Source organism: Anomaloglossus baeobatrachus, chromosome 6 (assembly GCF_048569485.1).
Source record: "Anomaloglossus baeobatrachus isolate aAnoBae1 chromosome 6, aAnoBae1.hap1, whole genome shotgun sequence".
NCBI classification, from domain to species: domain Eukaryota; kingdom Metazoa; phylum Chordata; class Amphibia; order Anura; family Aromobatidae; genus Anomaloglossus; species Anomaloglossus baeobatrachus.
The window spans coordinates 489,885,876-489,907,063 of record NC_134358.1 but is presented as its reverse complement, the minus strand read 5'-3'; the positions used below and the strand labels follow the sequence as shown (position 1 = coordinate 489,907,063).

The 21,188-nt window shown below is 50.4% G+C and overlaps 1 protein-coding gene across 1 annotated transcript in view; it reads left to right on the top strand.

The window, feature by feature from the left end:
- Positions 1-21,188, top strand: part of ACAA1 (acetyl-CoA acyltransferase 1) — a 64,673-nt gene that overhangs the window by 32,613 nt on the left and 10,872 nt on the right. Inside the window, exons 8-10 of the mRNA XM_075315398.1 lie at positions 11,462-11,652; positions 12,196-12,375; positions 16,064-16,119. Of these exons, the coding sequence (XP_075171513.1) occupies positions 11,462-11,652; positions 12,196-12,375; positions 16,064-16,119 (427 nt within the window). The remainder of the gene's footprint in view (positions 1-11,461; positions 11,653-12,195; positions 12,376-16,063; positions 16,120-21,188) is intronic.

The window sequence follows — 21,188 nt, the reverse complement described above, 5'->3', positions numbered from 1 at the left end:
TTGCATTGATCATTATCAAGATGCTTATCTCCACGTACCGATTGCTCCAGAGCATCAGCGCTTCCTGCGCTTCGCCATAGGAGACGAACACCGGCAGTTCGTGGCACTGCCGTTCGGCCTGGTGACAGCCCCACGGGTTTTCACCAAGGCCATGGCTGCAGTAGTTGCGGTCCTCCACTCTCAGGGTCACTCGGTGATCCCTTACTTAGACGATCTGCTGGTCAAGGCTCCCTCTCAAGAGGCATGCCAGCACAGCCTCACCGCGACTCTGGAGACTCTCCAGAGTTTCGGGTGGATCATCAATTTTCCAAAGTCAAATCTGACACCGGCCCAATCGCTGGCATATCTTGGCATGGAGTTTCATACCCTCTCAGCGATAGTGAAGCTTCCGCTGAACAAGCAGCGCTCACTGCAGACGGGGGTGCAATCTCTCCTTCAAGGCCAGTCACACCCCTTGAGGCGCCTCATGCACTTCCTGGGGAAGATGGTGGCAGCAATGGAGGCAGTCCCGTTCGCGCAGTTTCACCTGCGTCCTCTTCAATGGGACATCCTACGCAAATGGGACAGGAAGCCGACGTCCCTCGACGGGAACGTCTCCCTCTCTCAGGCAACCAAAGCTTCCCTTCGGTGGTGGCTTCATCCCACTTCATTATCGAAGGGGAAATCCTTCCTACCCCCATCCTGGGCGGTGGTCACGACAGACGCGAGTCTGTCAGGGTGGGGAGCAGTTTTTTCTCCACCACAGGGCTCAGGGTACGTGGACTCGGCAAGAGTTCTCACTTCAGATCAATGTTCTGGAGATCAGGGCAGTGTATCTAGCCCTAAAAGCGTTCCAGCAGTGGCTGGAAGGCAAGCAGATCCGAATTCAGTCGGACAACTCCACAGCGGTGGCTTACATCAACCACCAATGAGGAACACGCAGTCGGCAAGCTTTCCAGGAGGTCCGGCGGATTTTGATGTGGGTGGAAGCCACGGCCTCCACCATCTCCGCAGTTCACATCCCGGGCGTGGAAAACTGGGAAGCAGATTTTCTCAGTCGCCAGGGCATGGACGCAGTGGAATGGTTCCTTTACCCGGACGTGTTTCAGGAGATCTGTTGCCGCTGGGGGATGCCGGACGTCGACCTAATGGCGTCCCGGCACAACAACAAGGTCACGGCATTCATGGCACGTTCTCACGATCACAGAGCTCTGGCGGCAGACGCCTTAGTTCAGGATTGGTCGCAGTTTCAACTCCCTTATGTGTTTCCTCCGCTGGCACTGTTGCCCAGAGTGTTACGCAAGATCAGGACCGACTGCCGCCGCGCCATCCTCGTCGCTCCAGACTGGCCGAGGAGGTCGTGGTACCCGGATCGGTGGCATCTCACGGTCGGCCAACCGTGGGCACTACCAGACCGACCAGACTTGCTGTCTCAAGGGCCGTTTTTCCATCTGAATTCTGCGGCCCTCAACCTGACTGTGTGGCCATTGAGTCCTGGATCTTAGCGTCTTCAGGATTATCTCAAGAGGTCATTGCCACTATGAGACAGGCTAGGAAACCAACGTCCGCCAAGATCTACCACAGGACGTGGAAGATATTCCTGTCATGGTGCTCTGATCAGGGTCTTTCTCCCTGGCCATTTGCCTTGCCCACTTTTCTGTCCCTTCTTCAGTCCGGATTGGAAAAGGGTTTGTCGCTTGGCTCCCTTAAGGGACAAGTCTCTGCGCTCTCTGTGTTTTTTTTTTTTTTTTCTTCAGAAGCGCTTGGCCAGACTTCCACAGGTACGCACGTTCCTGCAGGGGGTTTGTCACATCGTCCCTCCTTACAAACGTCCGTTGGAACCCTGGGATCTGAACAGGGTGCTGATGGTTCTTCAGAAACCACCGTTCGAGCCAATAAGGGATATTTCTCTCGCACGCCTTTCGCAGAAAGTGGTTTTCCTAGTAGCAGTCACTTCACTTCGGAGAGTGTCTGAGCTAGCAGCATTGTCATGCAAAGCCCCTTTCCTGGTGTTTCACCAGGACAAGGTGGTTCTGCGCCCGGTTCCGGAATTTTTACCTAAGGTGGTATCCCCTTTTCATCTCAATCAGGATATCTCCTTACCCTCTTTTTGCCCTCATCCAATTCACCAATGTGAAAAGGATTTGCACTTGTTAGATCTGGTGAGAGCACTCAGACTCTACATTTCTCGTACGGCGCCCCTGCGCCGCTCGGATGCACTCTTTGTCCTTGTCGTTGGCCAGCGTAAAGGGTCACAGGCTTCCAAATCAACCCTGGCTCGGTGGATCAAGGAACCAATTCTCGAAGCTTACCGTTCTGCTGGGCTTCCGGTTCCCTCAGGGCTGAAGGCCCTTTCTACCAGAGCCGTGGGTGCGTCCTGGGCTTTGAGGCACCAGGCTACGGCTCAACAGGTGTGTCAGGCGGCTACTTGGTCGAGCCTGCACACTTTCACGAAACACTATTAGGTGCATACCTATGCTTCGGCGGATGCCAGCCTAGGTAGGCGAGTCCTTCAGGCGGCGGTTGCCCACCTGTAGGACGGAGCCGTTACGGCTCTATTATGAGGTATTATTTACCCACCCAGGGACTGCTTTTGGACGTCCCAATTGTCTGGGTCTCCCAATGGAGCGACAAAGAAGGGAATTTTGTTTACTTACCGTAAATTCCTTTTCTTCTAGCTCCAATTGGGAGACCCAGCACCCGCCCCTGTTTTTTTGTGTACACATGTTGTTCATGTTGAATGGTTTCAGTTCTCCGATATTCCTTCGGATTGAATTTACTTTAAACCAGTTTATAATTTTTTTTCCTCCTTCTTGCTTTTGCACCAAAACTGAGGAGCCCGTGGGAGCACGGGGGGTGTATACGCAGAAGGGGAGGGGCTTTACACTTTTGGTGTAATACTTTGTGCGGCCTCCGGAGGCATAGCCTATACACCCAATTGTCAATTGTCTGGGTCTCCCAATTGGAGCTAGAAGAAAAGGAATTTACGGTAAGTAAACAAAATTCCCTTCTTTTTTTATATATTATAGATGGCAAATATGCACAATAGGAATGTGTCAAAATAAGTATGAGATGCAACACGCCTGGATGCCATAAAATACTATCCCAATGAAAAAAGGGGAATACAAATGCAGAAGCCCATTGTACCTACTAGATGGCAACCAATGCTCATAACATACTAGTAAAGCCTGAAATAGGAAAAAAATATCCACAAAAGTTGATAGGTGAATACAAGCTGTATAGATACCATAGAAACTATGGGAAAAAGAGTTCACAGACAAAAGAGGCCCGTTTTTATACTGAATGGCAACAAGTGCTCATAACATAGTGATGAGGCCAAAAATAAAATAGTGGATACTAGTGATATAGGAAGTAAGATACTGAACATAAATAAAGTTGGGAAAACCCCAAAAGAAGGGTTGTAATGAAGGCAAAAGACATGTATTTGATCAATAGTGGCAAAACAAAACTAATATTATGGGAGCCTAAATCCCAATACCAAATGCATAAAGGATACCAGGACAATAGCAAAGAGTAATCAGACGGCAGGCAAGAATAAATGCCTATAGTATCCACAGGATGGTAATCCTATAGGATATAGCCAAAGGCCATAGAATCCAGCCATAGAGAAAATAAAGACGCTGGATAAAGACACAGATTGAAGGCAAATAGCAACCTGAGGGTAACAGGATACCCCCAGATTGACCCGACTTTTTATATGTAGATTTACGAGAGAATTTTTTTCCTGAACTTTGTAAAAGAAAGGCAAAAAAATTGGGTTTGTGTGCTGTCCTGTTGTTTTTTTTTTTTTGTTTTGTGAGCTGTCATTTTTATTAACACCATTTTGTAGTACATACAACCTTTTGATCACTATTTATTTTATTTTATTTGGGGTTTTTTTAGGGGAAGTGCAATGACCCAAAAAAACAGCAATCTTGTTGTTATTTTGCTATAATTTCTTTTTCGCTCCTAATTGGGAGACCCAGACAGTGGGTGTATAGCTACTGCCCTCTGGAGGCCGCACAAAGAACTACACTTAAAAGTGTAAGGCCCCTCCCCTTCTGGCTATACACCCTCCCGTAGGAGTACAGATTCCTCAGTTTTAGCTTTGTGCGCAAGGAGGTCAGACACGCACGCATAGCTCCATTGTTTTTAGTCAGCAGCAGCTGCTGACTATGTCGGATGGAAGAAAAGAGGACACATATAGTGTCCCCAGCATGCTCCCTTCTCACCCCACTGTATGTCGGAGGTGTTTGTAAGGTTGAGGTACCCATTGCGGGTACGGCGGCAGGAGCCCACATGCTGATTCCTTCCCCATCCCTTTTTACAGGGCTCTGGGTGAAGTGGGATTTACTGGTCTCCAGGCACTGAGACCGGGCTCCATCTACAGCCCCTGGAGAAGATGCTGGATGGAGCGGAGTACATCAGGGACATGGCCCTGCTTCCTCAAGGTACTCTGTGTCCCCGTGCATTTGGCGCTCACACCGCAGCATGCTGGGTGTTGTAGTGCGCCGGGGGACATCTGCGCTACGGCGCTTGTGCCATGGCCTCATTCAGCTTAGCTGAAGCAGGCACACTTCCAGGAATCGGTCGCGCCGGCCGCTGGGACTGCGGCGCGGCTGGCACTTGTGGTGCGCCGGGGACTTCAGCGCGGCCCGCGCTTTTACGGCGGCCGCGCTGATAACTCGAGTCCCCGGCTTTTGCGGCCTGCTTCCGTTCGTTCCCGCCCCCGGACCTGCCAGTCAGGAGAGGGGCGGGACGCTGGCCACGTTTAGGAATCGGTCATGCCGGCCGCTGGGACTGCGGCGCGGCTGGCACTTGTGGTGCGCCGGGGACTTCAGCGCGGCCCGCGCTTTTACGGCGGCCGCGCTGATAACTCGAGTCCCCGGCTTTTGCGGCCTGCTTCCGTTCGTTCCCGCCCCCAGACCTGCCAGTCAGGAGAGGGGCGGGACGCTGGCCAGTGCATCAGCGCTGAGGGCTGGAGTCGTTTTTACATACTCCAGCCCTCCCAATCGGCACAGAGGGGACACTGTTTCCCGCACTTTTGTTTGGGAACTCCCACGGACCGCCCCTCTCCACAGACGCCGGCAGCCATTCCTGCTGACACGCTGAGCTGCAGAGGGGAGCCGGGGAGACCCAGACAAGGAATTCTGCAGCCTCTTACCCGCTATTCAGCGGGCGGTAAGCAGCCCTCAGGGCTCACCCCCTCTTGTGCCAGTACTATTCTTAGTATTTTGTTGCTACAAATACTTTGTATTGCATAGCGCTGGTCGCCCTTTGGCTATAGACTCTCTCACATTGCAGAGAGCCAGCAGCATGTCGTCCGCAAAACGCAAGGGTGCCAAAGCACAGACATTATATGCTTCCTGCACCGCATGTGGGACTTTTCTACCGGCAGGCTCCACGGACCCCCATTGTGTGCAGTGCTCGGCCCCTGCGGCGCTTGCACAGTCGGGACCTCTGCTGGACGTGACCCAGGGTGTACCACCTGTGAATGCTGTCCAGGTGACAGGAACTGAGTTTGCAGCTTTTGCTGACAGAATGTCTCTCACTATGTCACAAATTCTTGACACATTGCGAGCTAGGCCTGTACTTCAGGCCACGGACACTGTGCAATCATTGCCCCCTGGTCCCCCTCAGCTCCAAGCTCCGGGACGGGCATATACACCTCAGGGTGAAGACTCTGACTCGGACGATGGCCCCGGGCAGCCTAAGCGGGCTCGCTATGACGGGCCTTCACATTCATCTCAATGGTCAGGATCCCAGCGAGATGAATCTATGGGTGATGAGGCGGACGTAACTGATCAGGATTCTGATCCTGGGACCGCTCTCAATCTAGATACACCAGATGGTGACGCCATAGTTAATGATCTTATATTTAACATCAATAAGATGTTAAATATTTCCCCACCAGCTCCTCTTGTGGAGGAGTCAGCTTCGCAGCACGAGAGAATCCATTTCAGATACCCTAAGCGTACTTTAAGCACTTTTCTGGACCACGCTGACTTTAGAGACGCAATCCAGAAACCCCACGCTTATCCTGAAAGGCGTTTTCCTAAACGGCTTAAAGATACACGCTATCCTTTTCCCCCTGAGGTGGTCAAGGGTTGGACCCAGTGTCCAAAAGTGGATCCTCCAATTTCCAGGCTTGCAGCTAGATCCTTGGTTGCAGTTGAAGATGGAGCGGCACTTAAAGATGCCACTGACAGGCAGATGGAGCTCTGGCTGAAATCCATCTATGAAGCGATTGGAGCGTCATTGGCGCCTTCTTTTGCAGCCGTATGGGCACTCCAAGCTATCTCAGCCGGGCTTGCGCGAGTTGACTCCGTCACACGTGCATTTGCCCCGCAGGTAGCACCATTGACCTCGCAAATGGCGGCATTCGCGTCGTACGCGATTAATGCTGTTCTTGACGCTACAAGCCGCACGGCAGTGGCGTCAGCCAACTCCGTTGTTTTGCGTAGGGCCCTGTGGTTGAGACATTGGAAAGCAGATTCTCATTCCAAGAAGTGCTTAACCAATTTGCCTTTTTCTCGTGACCGATTGTTTGGAGAGCGTTTGGATGAAATCATCAAACACTCCAAGGGTAAGGACTCATCCTTACCGCAACACAGACAAAACAGACCCCAACAGAGGAAGGGTCAGTCTGGTTATCGGTCCTTTCGAGGACCGGGCAGGTCCCAATTCACCTCGTCAAAAAAGACTCAAAAGGACCAGAGACGCTCAGATTCTTGGAGGTCTCAGTCACGCCCAAAAAGGGCAGCCGGAGGAACCGTTGCCAAGACGGCGTCCTCCTGACTTGAGGTCTCCGATTCCCGCACCCGCGGTCGGTGGGAGGCTTTCCCACTTTGGCGACATCTGGCTGTCACACGTCAAAGACCGTTGGGTGAGGGATATTCTGTCTCACGGGTACAGGATAGAGTTCAGTTCTCGTCCGCCAACTCGTTTCTTCAGAACTTCTCCCCCACCAGACCGAGCCGATGCTCTGTTGCAGGCGGTGGCCGCTCTAAAAGCGGAAGGAGTGGTGACCTCCGTCCCTCTTCAGGAACAAGGTCACGGTTTTTACTCCAATCTGTTTGTGGTCCCAAAAAAGGACGGATCGTATCGGCCCGTCCTGGATCTAAAGTTGCTCAACAGACACGTAAAAGTCAGGAGGTTCCGGATGGAATCCCTACGCTCCGTCATAGCCTCAATGTCTCAAGGAGATTTTCTAGCATCAATAGATATCAAAGATGCGTATCTCCACGTGCCGATCGCACCAGAGCATCAGCGTTTCCTACGCTTCGTCATACACGACGAACACCTGCAGTTCGTAGCGTTACCTTTCGGTCTGGCAACAGCCCCCCGGGTCTTCACCAAGGTCATGGCAGCAGTAGTAGCTGTTCTGCACTCGCAGGGTCACTCGGTCATCCCGTATCTAGACGACCTGCTTATAAAGGCACCCTCTCAAGAGGCATGCCAACACAGTCTGAAGGTGGCACTAGACACTCTCCAGAGTTTCGGGTGGATTATCAACTTTCCAAAGTCTCATCTAACCCCGACCCAATCTCTGACTTATCTTGGCATGGAGTTTCATACTCTCTCAGCGATAGTGAAGCTTCCACTGGACAAGCAGTGCTCGCTACGGACTGGAGTGCAATCTCTCCTTCAGAGCCAGTCGCACTCACTGAGGCGCCTCATGCATTTCCTAGGAAAGATGGTAGCAGCAATGGAGGCAGTCCCGTTCGCGCAGTTTCATCTGCGCCCTCTACAATGGGACATTCTACGCCAATGGGACGGGAAATCGACGTCCCTCGACAGGACTGTCTCCCTCTCTCAGACTGCCAAGGACTCTCTGCGTTGGTGGCTTCTCCCCACCTCATTGTCACAGGGAAAGTCATTCCTTCCCCCGTCCTGGGCAGTGGTCACGACGGATGCGAGCCTATCAGGGTGGGGAGCGGTGTATCTCCACCACAGGGCTCAGGGGATGTGGACTCTGGAAGAGTCCACCCTGCAGATCAATGTTCTGGAAATCAGAGCAATCTATCTTGCCCTGCGAGCCTTCCAACAATGGCTGGAAGGCAAGCAGATTCGGATTCAGTCGGACAACTCCACGGCGGTGGCGTACATCAACCACCAAGGGGGAACACGCAGTCGCCAAGCTTTTCAAGAAGTCCATCGGATTTTGACGTGGGTGGAAAGCAGAGCGTCCACCATATCCGCAGTTCACATCCCAGGCGTGGAAAACTGGGAAGCAGACTTTCTCAGTCGCCAGGGCATGGACGCAGGAGAATGGTCCCTTCACCCGGACGTGTTTCAGCAGATCTGTTGCCGCTGGGGGACGCCGGACGTCGATCTGATGGCGTCACGACACAACAACAAGGTCCCAGTTTTCATGGCACGGTCTCACGATCACCGAGCACTGGCGGCAGACGCCTTGGTTCAGGATTGGTCGCAATTCCGACTCCCCTATGTGTTCCCACCTCTAGCATTGTTACCCAGAGTTCTCCGGAAAATCAGGTCCGACTGCCATCGAGCCATACTCGTCGCTCCAGATTGGCCAAGAAGGTCGTGGTACCCGGATCTGTGGCATCTCACGGTAGGCCAACCGTGGACACTACCAAACCGTCCAGATTTGCTGTCTCAAGGGCCGTTTTTCCATCTGAATTCTGCGGCCCTGAACCTGACTGTGTGGCCATTGAGTCCTGGATCCTAGCGGCCTCAGGTTTATCTCATGAAGTTGTTGCCACAATGAGACAGGCTAGAAAACCATCCTCAGCTAAGATCTATCACAGAACGTGGAAGATATTCTTAGCGTGGTGCGTGGCTCAAGGGGTTTCTCCCTGGCCATTTGCATTGCCAACTTTTCTTTCCTTCCTGCAGTCTGGGTTGGAAAAAGGTTTGTCGCTTAGCTCTCTTAAGGGTCAAGTCTCCGCGCTATCCGTATTCTTTCAGAAGCGCTTGGCACAGCTTTCTAAAGTACGCACGTTTCTCCAAGGAGTTTGTCATATTGTTCCTCCTTACAGACGGCCATTGGAACCCTGGGATCTGAACAAGGTTCTCATTGCTCTCCAGAAGCCGCCTTTCGAGCCTTTGAAAGAGGTTCCCCTTTCTCGGCTTTCACAAAAGGTAGTTTTTCTTGTGGCGGTCACGTCTCTTCGAAGAGTGTCCGAGCTAGCGGCGTTATCTTGCAAATCTCCCTTCCTGGTGTTTCACCAAGACAAGGTAGTACTGCGTCCAATTCCAGAGTTTTCTCCCAAGGTGGTTTCTTCCTTTCATCTCAATCAGGATATCACTTTACCATCTTTGTGTCCGCATCCAGTTCACCAATTTGAAAAGGGTTTACATCTGTTGGACCTGGTGAGAGCACTCAGGATTTACATTTCTCGCACGGCGGCTCTACGCCGTTCTGATGCGCTCTTTGTCCTAGTCGCTGGTCAGCATAAGGGATCGCAAGCTTCCAAATCCACCCTGGCGCGGTGGATCAAGGAACCAATTCTTCACACATACCGTTCTGCTGGGCTTCCGATTCCGTCTGGACTGAAGGCCCATTCTACCAGAGCCGTGGGTGCGTCCTGGGCATTGCGGCATCAGGCTACGGCTCAGCAAGTGTGCCAGGCGGCTACCTGGTCGAGTCTGCACACGTTTACCAAACACTATCAAGTGCATACCTACGCTTCGGCAGATGCCAGCCTAGGTAGACAGGTCCTTCAGGCGGCGGTGGCCCACCTGTAGGAAGAGGCTGTCTGACAGCCCGTTCATGTGGTATCTTTTTACCCACCCAGGGACTGCTTTTGGACGTCCCACTGTCTGGGTCTCCCAATTAGGAGCGAAAAAGAAGAAGGGAATTTTGTTTACTTACCGTAAATTCCTTTTCTTCTAGCTCCAATTGGGAGACCCAGCACCCGCCCTATTTGTTCTTAGGGTTTCGTTTTTCGGGTGCACATGTTGTTCATGTTGTTTCTTAAGTTCTCCGATCATGTTATCGGATTGAATTTGTTTTTGAAACTGTTATTGGCTTTCCTCCTTCTTGCTTTGGTACTAAAACTGAGGAATCTGTACTCCTACGGGAGGGTGTATAGCCAGAAGGGGAGGGGCCTTACACTTTTAAGTGTAGTTCTTTGTGCGGCCTCCAGAGGGCAGTAGCTATACACCCACTGTCTGGGTCTCCCAATTGGAGCTAGAAGAAAAGGAATTTACGGTAAGTAAACAAAATTCCCTTCTTTTCTTTTTCTTTATGAACGTTTAATTAGTTTTAGATTTTTTTTTTTTATTTTTATTGGAGTTTTACGGAATGTCAATGTCAAACTGCGCTGTGTGAGACCTGTCAGTTTGAGAAAGGTTCTGTGATAGGACCAAAACGTCATCACATGGGGCAATTCTAGTCCGTGCCACACGGTCGGCACACTGATGTCATCTGTGTGTTGTACGTGTTTTTCACTGTCCCATAGACTTCTGTTGGCCCTTGTCATTTGTGCTGATGCTAAAAATCGGGCATCTCTCTGTGTGGATCACATATAAACATGGTCCGTGTGAAAAAACGGAGGTGTGAAAATCAACACCTATTTTAATGAGTATGTGTGAACTTGTTTCCAGTACGTGTGACAATGGACGTATGATGGGGGCCTAAATCGGAGAACACATGCTTTGCTACTTTAAAGGGAACCTGTCACCAGATTTGGGGCCTATTAGCTGCAGCCACCACCAGTGGGCTCTTATATATAGCATTCTAACATGCTGTATATAAGAGTCCAGGCCGCTGGGTATAACCTAAAAAACACTTAGGGGGTCGGTGCGATGCAAACTGGTCAGATGGGTGTCTCCGTTCTCCTGGACCAGCCCCTCCTCTTTTGGCCATCTTTGTCCACCTTCTTCTGAAGCCGATGTGCATGAAGCATTCTACGTCATCCACCCTCGCCGGCATTGAGGTCCTGCGCAGGCGCACTTTGATCTGCCCTGTTCAGGACAGATCAAAGTATTGTAGTGCGCCTGCGCGGGACCTCAATGCCGGCTAGTGTGTATGATGTAGGACACGTCATGCACGCCGACTTCAGAAGAAGGATGACTAAGATGGCTGAAAGAGGAGGCGCCGGTCCTGAAGAATTGCGCCACCCATCTGACCAGTTTGCACCACACCAACCCCCTAGGTGAGTATTATAAGGTGATTTTTATGTTGTACACAGCGGCCTGCGCTCTTATATACAGCATATTAGAATGTGTATATAAGAGCCCACTGGTGGTGGCCGCAGCTTATAGTCCCCAAATCTGGTGACAGGTTCCCTTTAACTTTCTAGAATAATTCACACAACCTGTAAATCAGTAGGATAGATGTTTCATCCGATTACTTATATATAGTCTGCTGTATGTATTGGCCTCCTATATTTGCCCTAAGTGCTTATTTATTTAGAGATGGATTTAGGTATTTAGTAATATCTAGGTATTTTAGTAGCCTTATAAATACTATGCAATAAAGTACATTACATTATATCTTTGTATGTTTCAGAGCTGCTGCTGCACAAAAATCTGGCAATTTCAAAGCTGAAATCGTTCCTGTGACCACTTCATTCACAGATGATCAGGGCAACACAGCCACTATAACTGTGACCGAGGATGAGGGGGTTAGACCAAACACAACTTTAGAGGGGCTTGCCAAACTTAGACCAGCTTTTAAGGATGATGGAAGCACAACCGCTGGTGAGTGCGGCCCAAATCCTCACTTTGACATATTAGAATGACAGTGGAAAGTTAAAAATAAAAGACAGTCGCCGCTTTCTTCCCAGTGAGATATAATGAAGGGTAACTTTCTGAGCAAACGCAGATTAATCTCGTTGAAAGGGGCTAATCCGGATGTGCACCCCTGGCAGTTAAACTGCGAATTGCAGGGCAAACGCCATGCCTTTTATTTGCCATATGATTAGTTAAAAATCTGAACATAGAATCAACTCCTATTAAGGCCCTGTCACACACAGAGATAAATCTGCGGCAGATCTGTGGTTGCAGTGAAATTGTGGACAATCAGTGCCAGGTTTGTGGCTGTGTACAAATGGAACAATATGTCCATGATTTCACTGCAACCACAGATCTGCCAAAGATTTATCTCTGTGTGTGACGGGGCCTTTAGGCACGAGCCTCGGCTTCATTTGTTGCACTATGAATAATTGTGTTGGAACTTTTAACAATTCATATGACCCCCGCATCTCCTGATCATTTCCTCTTTCCAACCATTCTTTCCTGCAGGCAATGCCAGTCAGGTCAGTGATGGAGCTGCTGCAGTAATATTGGCGAAACGCTCAGCTGCTGTCCAGCTGGGTCTCCCCATAATGGGGGTGTTAAAGTCCTTTGCTGTGGTTGGGGTTCCCCCTGACATTATGGGAGTAGGACCTGCATATGCCATACCAGTGGCATTACAGAAGGCAGGTAAGGTTTCTCCAATTGTAGTGTTGTGTAAGTAACTCTTTCACTGTTAGAAATAAAAATAAATGAACCATTGGGGTTGTCATAGTTTATTCGCATTGACAGTGATTGGTTAGCATAAGCTTTTTTGTTTCAATGAAGCCAAACCTAGGGAACGAGAAGCAGTTGCCCAAGTAGTGGAAAACCCCTTTTTAAGGATCCTTGAGAAATGAATAGCGGTATCCTTAAAGGGAACCTGTCACCAGATTTGGGGCCTATAAGCTGCAGCCACCACCAGTGGGCTCTTATATACACATTCTAACATGCTGTATATAAGAGCCCAGGCTGCTGTGTAGAACGTAAAAATCACTTTATAATACTCACCTAAACAGTCAGTGCAGAGAAGATGGGTCGAATGGGCACCTCCTCTTTCGTCCATCGTCGTCCTCCTTCTGAAGCCTGTGTGCATGACGTGTCCTAAGTCATACACACTCGCTGGTCTCGGGAAGGAGCACCACAATACTTTGATCTGCCCTGCTCAGGGCGGATGAAAGTGCGCCTGCGCAGGACCTGAATGCCGTAGGAGTGTGGATGACGTAGGAGGCGTCATGCACACCAGCTTTAGAAGGGCGATATTGATGGTCGAGAGAGGAGGCGCCAGTATCGGAGGATAGAGACTCCTATATGACCCAACTCCACCACAGCGATCGTTTAGGTAAGTATTATAAAGTGATTCTTACGTTCTACACAGCGGCCTGGGCTCTTATATACAGCATGTTAAAATGCTGTATATAAGAGCCCACTGGTGGTGGCCGCAGCTTATAGGCCCCAAATCTGGTGACAGGTTCCCTTTAATTTGACAGATTTGCCCAGTAAAAGGCTCCTTAACCTCTTCACGACCTTTTCCATTTTAGTGTTTTTGTTTTATCCCCCTTTCTTCCAAGAGCCATAACTATTTTATTTTTCCATCCAGATGGAAAAACTTGCTGTAAATACAGACGTGATGACAGGAAAAACGCAGCATCAAATACATGCTTTATTGATGCGTCTTTGACATGTTTTTTGGATGTGTTTTTGCTGCGTTTTCCCATTCATTATTATGGGTAAAATCTGTTGCAAAAATGCTGAAAGAATTGACATGATGCAGATTAAAATCAGCTGCAAATCTGCAAGGAAAAGTAACCAATGTGTGCATGAGAATTTGAGAATTTTTCACTTGGCTGGAACAACAAGGAAATTCTTCAGATTTTGTGACAAGTCTGTACTGAAAAAAACGTGACAAAACTGCAATGTGTGCACAGAGTATGGACAGTGAGATGTCAGGTTACATAGCCTATTAAACTAGGGGAGGAGGAGAAGCGAGGAGCAATCCACACTGTGACAGACAGAAGCACTGACAGGTTAAGCTGCAGCTTCAGGCAACTGTTTTATCTCTCTCTGGTGCTGCACTCACATCTACACTGCTCAGTGCACTCACATCTACACTGCTCAGTGCACTCACATCTACACTGCTCAGTGCACTCACATCTACACTGCTCAGTGCACTCACATCTACACTGCTCAGTGCACTCACATCTACACTGCTCGGTGCACTCACATCTACACTGCTCGGTGCACTCGCATCTACTCTGCTCGGTGCACTCGCATCTACTCTGCTCGGTGCACTCGCATCTACTCTGCTCGGTGCACTCGCATCTACTCTGCTCGGTGCATTCACATCTACACTGCTCGGTGCACTCACATCTACTCTGCTCAGTGCACTCACATCTACACTGCTCAGTGCACTCGCATCTACACTGCTCAGTGCACTCGCATCTACACTGCTAAGTGCACTCTCATCTACACTGCTCGGTGCACTCGCATCTACACTGCTCAGTGCACTCACATCTACACTGCTCAGTGCACTCACATCTACACTGCTCAGTGCACTCACATCTACACTGCTAAGTGCACTCTCATCTACACTGCTCAGTGCACTCTCATCTACACTGCTCAGTGCACTCACATCTACACTGCTAAGTGCACTCTCATCTACACTGCTAAGTGCACTCTCATCTACACTGCTAAGTGCATTCGTATCTACACTGCTCGGTGCACTCGCATCTACACTGCTCGGTGCACTCGCATCTACTCTGCTCGGTGCATTCACATCTACTCTGCTCGGTGCACTCACATCTACTCTGCTCGGTGCACTCACATCTACTCTGCTCGGTGCACTCACATCTACTCTGCTCAGTGCACTCACATCTACACTGCTCAGTGCACTCACATCTACACTGCTCAGTGCACTCACATCTACACTGCTAAGTGCACTCGCATCTACACTGCTAAGTGCATTCGTATCTACACTGCTCGGTGCACTCGCATCTACTCTGCTCAGTGCACTCGCATCTATACTGCTCAGTGCACTCGCATCTATACTGCTCAGTGCACTCGCATCTACACTGCTCAGTGCACTCGCATCTCCTCTGCTCAGTGCAGCACTCGCATCTACTCTGCTCAGTGCAGCACTCGCATCTACTCTGCTCAGTGCAGCACTCGCATCTACTCTGCTCAGTGCAGCACTCGCATCTACTCTGCTCAGTGCAGCACTCGCATCTATTTTGCTCAGTGCAGCACTCGCATCTATTCTGCTCAGTGCAGCACTCGCATCTATTCTGCTCAGTGCAGCACTCGCATCTATTCTGCTCAGTGCAGCACTCGCATCTATTCTGCTCAGTGCAGCACTCGCATCTACTCTGCTCAGTGCAGCACTCGCATCTACTCTGCTCAGTGCAGCACTCGCATCTACTCTGCTCAGTGCAGCACTCGCATCTACTCTGCTCAGTGCAGCACTCGCATCTACTCTGCTCAGTGCAGCACTCGCATCTACTCTGCTCAGTGCAGCACTCGCATCTACTCTGCTCAGTGCAGCACTCGCATCTACTCTGCTCAGTGCAGCACTCGCATCTACTCTGCTCAGTGCAGCACTCGCATCTACTCTGCTCAGTGCAGCACTCGCATCTACTCTGCTCAGTGCAGCACTCGCATCTACTCTGCTCAGTGCAGCACTCGCATCTACTCTGCTCAGTGCAGCACTCGCATCTACTCTGCTCAGTGCAGCACTCGCATCTACTCTGCTCAGTGCAGCACTCGCATCTACTCTGCTCAGTGCAGCACTCGCATCTACTCTGCTCAGTGCAGCACTCGCATCTACTCTGCTCAGTGCAGCACTCGCATCTACACTGCTCAGTGCACTCACATCTACTCTGCTCAGTGCTGCTGAATATTTGTCTTTTGCTTCTGTCTGTGTGCTACAGATATGAAAAGCAGGAATCCATCTCTATGTATGTAAAACCTCCAACAGTTCGTCTCCACATCCAAAATATTTAACCTTTCAACTTCATAGTTGGGATGTTTGAAAGCCATTTTTGTACTATTGGTGAAGGAATCAACACAAGCTCAGTCTCACCAATTTGATAACTAAATTTGGGCAACTTAATATGCACAGACTGACTAAACAGTTTTTTATACAACAATATATCTTTGCAGTCAGTCACACAAGGACATTTTACACCATAAGTGGTTCACTTAAACAATTAGGATAGGTTCACCCTGAGATTTTTGGAGCATAAACTGTGCAGAAACTCTTGTAAAATCTGTCTGATTACAGTGCCTTAACTTATTGTTTTCTTGTAGAAGTGCATTATACAAAACAGATTTTCTATTCCAGGCCTCACAGTTCACGATATAGACGTGTATGAAATTAATGAAGCTTTTGCCAGTCAGGTAAGTGTTATTTTCAGTGACATCAATGTATCCTGAATCTGCCACCTTATTAAAATAAGCTTCCATTAAAGGGAATCCGTCACCGGGTTTTTGCCATCCAATCTGAGAGCAGCATAATGTAAGGGCAGGGATCCTGATTCCAGTGGTGTCACTTATTGGGCTGCTTAGTGGCGTTTTGATAATCTTTGTTTAATCAGCAGGAGATTATCATTACAGGACTACTTGGCACGCTGTCGGGTAGTCCAGCATATTCATGATCTCTGTATAACTGCTAGATCTGCAGCAGAGAAAAGATTGATTTTATCAAAATGTCAGCACACAGCCCAGTAAGTGACGCACCTCTGGAATCAGGGTCTCTGCCCCTACATTGTGCTGCTCTCAGATGGTGATGGATTCCCTTTAAGGGTGTTTTGTAAATCAAATGAGCATGTGCTATTGTGTCCAGACTTTTTTTTTTTTTTTATTATTATTATTATTATTGTTGTCACATGTAGCGATTGGCATACAGATGCTACAAGGTCCTATGCGTACTACGTTTTTTTACCCATGTTTTTTTTGGCGTTTTTTTTTTGCAGAAATTTCTTGAGAAAATGGTTGTAACCTTTCTGCAGATATTCCCCAGCAAAACCTGTGGAAAAAAAATAGCTGTGCACACACTGCGTTTTTTTTTTTTCTCAAGAACATTCTTTCTGTAGAATTTCTTGAGAAAAAGAATGTGCATGTCACTTCTTTTCTGCAGGTACCTGTGTTTTTTGCCATAGATAATGGTAAAAAAATGCAGGGACCAACCTGCGGAAAAAAATGCATAAAAAACGCATGCGTTTTTCGGTGCGTTATTGGTGGGTTTTTTTAACGCAAGTGCGCTAATCTTTCAGATTCAAGAAATTTCTTGAGAAAAATCCTTTTTTCTTTGTCGCTCCTAATTGGGAGACCCAGACAATTGGGTGTATAGCTACTGCCTCCGGAGGCCACACAAAGCACTACACTAAAAAGTGTAAGGCCCCTCCCCTTCTGGCTATACACCCCCCCCCGTGGGATCACGGGCTCCTCAGTTTTATGCTTTGTGCGAAGGAGGTCAGACATCCACGCATAGCTCCACTGTTTAGTCAGCAGCAGCTGCTGACTATGTCGGATGGAAGAAAAGAGGGCCCATTCTAGGGCCCCCAGCATGCTCCCTTCTCACCCCACTTTCTGTCGGCGGTGTTTGTTAAGGTTGAGGTACCCATTGCGGGTACGGAGGCTGGAGCCCACATGCTGATTCCTTCCCCATCCCCATTAGGGCTCTGGGTGAAGTGGGACTTTACCGGTCTCCAGGCACTGAGACCGTGCTCCTTCCACAGCCCCCGGAGAATCGGCTGGATATGGAGCTGAGTATCGTCAGGGACAGGGCCCTGCTTCGTTAAGGTACTCTGTGTCCCCGGGCATACCGCGCGCACACCGCAGCATGCTGGGCGTGTTAGTGCGCCGGGGACATCAGCGCTGCTGCGCTTGTGCCATTCCTCACTACAGCGCTGCTGAGTGAGTAGACTTAGTACGAACGGCCGCGCCGGCCGCTGGGGTCAGTTTTCACTGCGACGCGGCTGGGACTTGTGGTGCGCCGGGGACTTCCGCGCTAGCCGTGCATGTATGACGGCCGCGCTTATTACTACAGTCCCCGGCTTTTGCGGCCTAGTTCGTTTCGTTCCCGCCCCCAGACCTGCCAGTCAGGGGGAGGGCGGGACGCTGTACAGACCATCAGCGCTGAGGGCTGGAGTCTGCTTTACATACTCCAGCCCTCACACTGGGCACAGTGGGACGCCAGTTTCCCGCTCTTTGTTTGTGGCACGCCCACGGTCCGCCCCTCCTCACAGGACGCCGGCAGCCATTCCTGTCTGCACGCTGAGCTGGAGAGGGGAGACTGGGAGACCCAGACACGGGATTCTGCGACCTCACACCCGCTTTTCAGCGGGCGGTAAGCAGCCCTCAAGGGCTCACCCCCACTTGTGCCGAAGTGTACTTTGTATTTTTGTGCTTGCATACTATACATTACACTGTACGATCGCTGGTGACCCTCTGCTATATACCCTCCTAGGTTACTCAAGGCAGACAACAGCATGTCGTCCGCAAAAAGCAAACGTGCCAAGGCACAGACTTTATATGCTGCTTGTACCGCATGTGGGGCTGCTCTACCGGCAGGTTCCACTGACCCCCATTGTGTGCAGTGCTCGGCCCCTGTGGCACTTGCTCAGCCGGGGCCGCTGCTAGAGGTGACCCAGGGAGAACCACCTGTGAATGCTGTCCAGGTGACAGGGACGGAGTTTGCAGTTTTTGCTGACAGATTGTCTATGACTATGTCTAAAATTCTTGAAACATTGCAGTCTAGACCAATAACTCAGACCATGGGCACTGTTGAATCATTGCTCCCTGGTCCCCCTCAGCTGGATCTCTCCCGAGCTCAGGAGGTGTCGCATGCACCCCAGGGTGACGACTCTGACTCGGACGACAGTCCCAGACGGCCTAAGCGGGCTCGCTATGAGCGGCCCTCAACTTCATCACACTGGTCAGGGTCCCAGCTGGACGACTCTCTGTGTGATGAGGCGGATGTGGCTGATCAGGATTCTGATCCTGGGACCGTTCTCAATCTGGATACACCTGATGGTGACGCCATAGTGAATGATCTTATAGCGTCCATCAATAGAATGTTAGATATTTCTCCACCAGCTCCTCCTGCAGAGGAGTCAGCCTCACAGCAGGAGAAATTCCATTTCAGGTATCCCAAGCGTAAATTGAGCACTTTTCTGGACCACTCTGACTTTAGAGACGCTATCCAGAAACACCACGCTTATCCAGATAAGCGTTTCTCCAAACGGCTTAAAGATACACGATATCCTTTTCCCCCTGACGTGGTCAAGGGCTGGACCCAGTGTCCCAAGGTGGACCCTCCAATCTCCAGGCTTGCAGCTAGATCCTTAGTTGCAGTGGAAGATGGGGCGGCACTTAAAGATGCCACTGACAGACAGATGGAGCTCTGGTTGAAATCCATCTATGAAGCTATTGGAGCGTCGTTGGCGCCAGCATTCGCAGCCGTATGGGCACTCCAAGCTATTTCAGCTGGGCTTACACAGGTCGACACGGTCACACGTACATCTGCTCCGCAGGTGGCACCATTGACCTCTCAAATGTCTGCATTCGCGTCTTACGCGATTAATGCTGTCCTAGACTCTACGAGCCGTACGGCAGTGGCGTCTGCCAACTCTGTGGTTTTACGTAGAGCCTTGTGGTTGAGAGAATGGAAGGCAGATTCTGCTTCCAAGAAGTGCTTAACCAGTTTGCCTCTTTCTCGTGACCGACTGTTTGGTGAGCGTTTGGATGAAATCATTAAACACTCCAAGGGTAAGGATTCATCCTTACCTCAACCCAGACAAAACAAACCCCAACAGAGGAGGGGACAGTCTGGTTTTCGGTCCTTTCGAGGCTCAGGCAGGTCCCAATTCTCCTCGTCCAAAAGGACTCAAAAGGATCAGAGGGGCTCAGATTCTTGGCGGACTCAATCACGACCAAAAAAGACAGCCGGAAGAGCCGTTACCAAGACGGCTTCCTCATGACTCTCAGCCTCCTCTCTCCGCATCCTCGGTCGGTGGCAGGCTCTCCCGCTTTGGCGACATTTGGCTGTCACAGGTCAAAGACCGTTGGGTGAGAGACATTCTGTCTCACGGGTACAGGATAGAGTTCAGTTCTCGTCCTCCAACTCGCTTCTTCAGAACTTCTCCACCTCCCGACCGAGCAGATGCGCTTCTGCAAGCGGTGTCCGCCCTAAAGGCGGAAGGAGTGGTGACTCCCGTTCCTCTTCAGGAACGAGGTCGCGGTTTTTACTCCAATTTGTTTGTGGGTTCCGGATGGAATCCCTCCGCTCCGTCATCGCCTCAATGTCTCAAGGAGATTTCCTTGCATCAATAGACATCAAGGATGCTTATCTCCACGTGCCGATTGCGCCAGAGCATCAGCGTTTTCTACGCTTCGTTGTAGGAAGCGAACACCTGCAGTTCGTAGCTCTACCTTTCGGGCTGGCGACAGCCCCTCGGGTCTTTACCAAGGTTATGGCAGCAGTAGTGGCAGTCCTGCACTCGCAAGGTCACTCTGTGATTCCGTATTTGGACGATCTACTTATCAAGGCACCCTCTCAAGAGGCATGCCAGCACAGCCTGAACGTGGCACTGAAGACTCCAGGGTTTCGGGTGGATTATCAACTTTTCAAAGTCAAATCTAACCCCGACCCAATCACTAACATATCTTGGCATGGAGTTTCATACTCTCTCAGCGATAGTGAAACTTCCACTGGACAAACAGTGTTCACTACAGACAGGGGTGCAATCTCTCCTTCAGGGCCAGTCGCACCCCTTGAGGCGCCTCATGCACTTCCTAGGGAAGATGGTAGCAGCAATGGAAGCAGTTCCTTTCGCGCAGTTTCATCTGCGTCCACTTCAATGGGACATTCTCCGCCAATGGGACGGGAAGTCGACATCCCTCGACAGGGATGTCTCCCTCTCTCAGACAGCCAAGGACTCTCTCCGGTGGTGGCTTCTTCCCACCTCATTGTCGAAAGGAAAGTCGTTCCTACCCCCATCCTGGGCGGTGGTCACGACAGACGCGAGCCTGTCAGGGTGGGGAGCAGTGTTTCTCCACCACAGGGCTCACGGTACGTGGACTCGGAAAGAGTCCACCCTTCAAATCAATGTTCTGGAAATCAGAGCAGTCTATCTTGCCCTACAAGCCTTCCAGCAGTGGCTAGCAGGCAAGCAGATCCGAATTCAGTCGGACAACTCCACAGCGGTGGCATACATCAACCACCAAGGGGGAACACGCAGTCGGCAGGCCTTCCAGGAAGTCCGGCGGATTCTGACGTGGGTGGAAGACACGGCATCCACCATATCCGCAGTTCACATACCAGGCGTGGAAAACTGGGAAGCAGACTTTCTCAGTCGCCAGGGCATGGACGCAGGGGAATGGTCCCTTCACCCGGACGTGTTTCAGGAGATCTGTCGCCGCTGGGGGATGCCGGACGTCGACCTGATGGCGTCACGGCACAACAA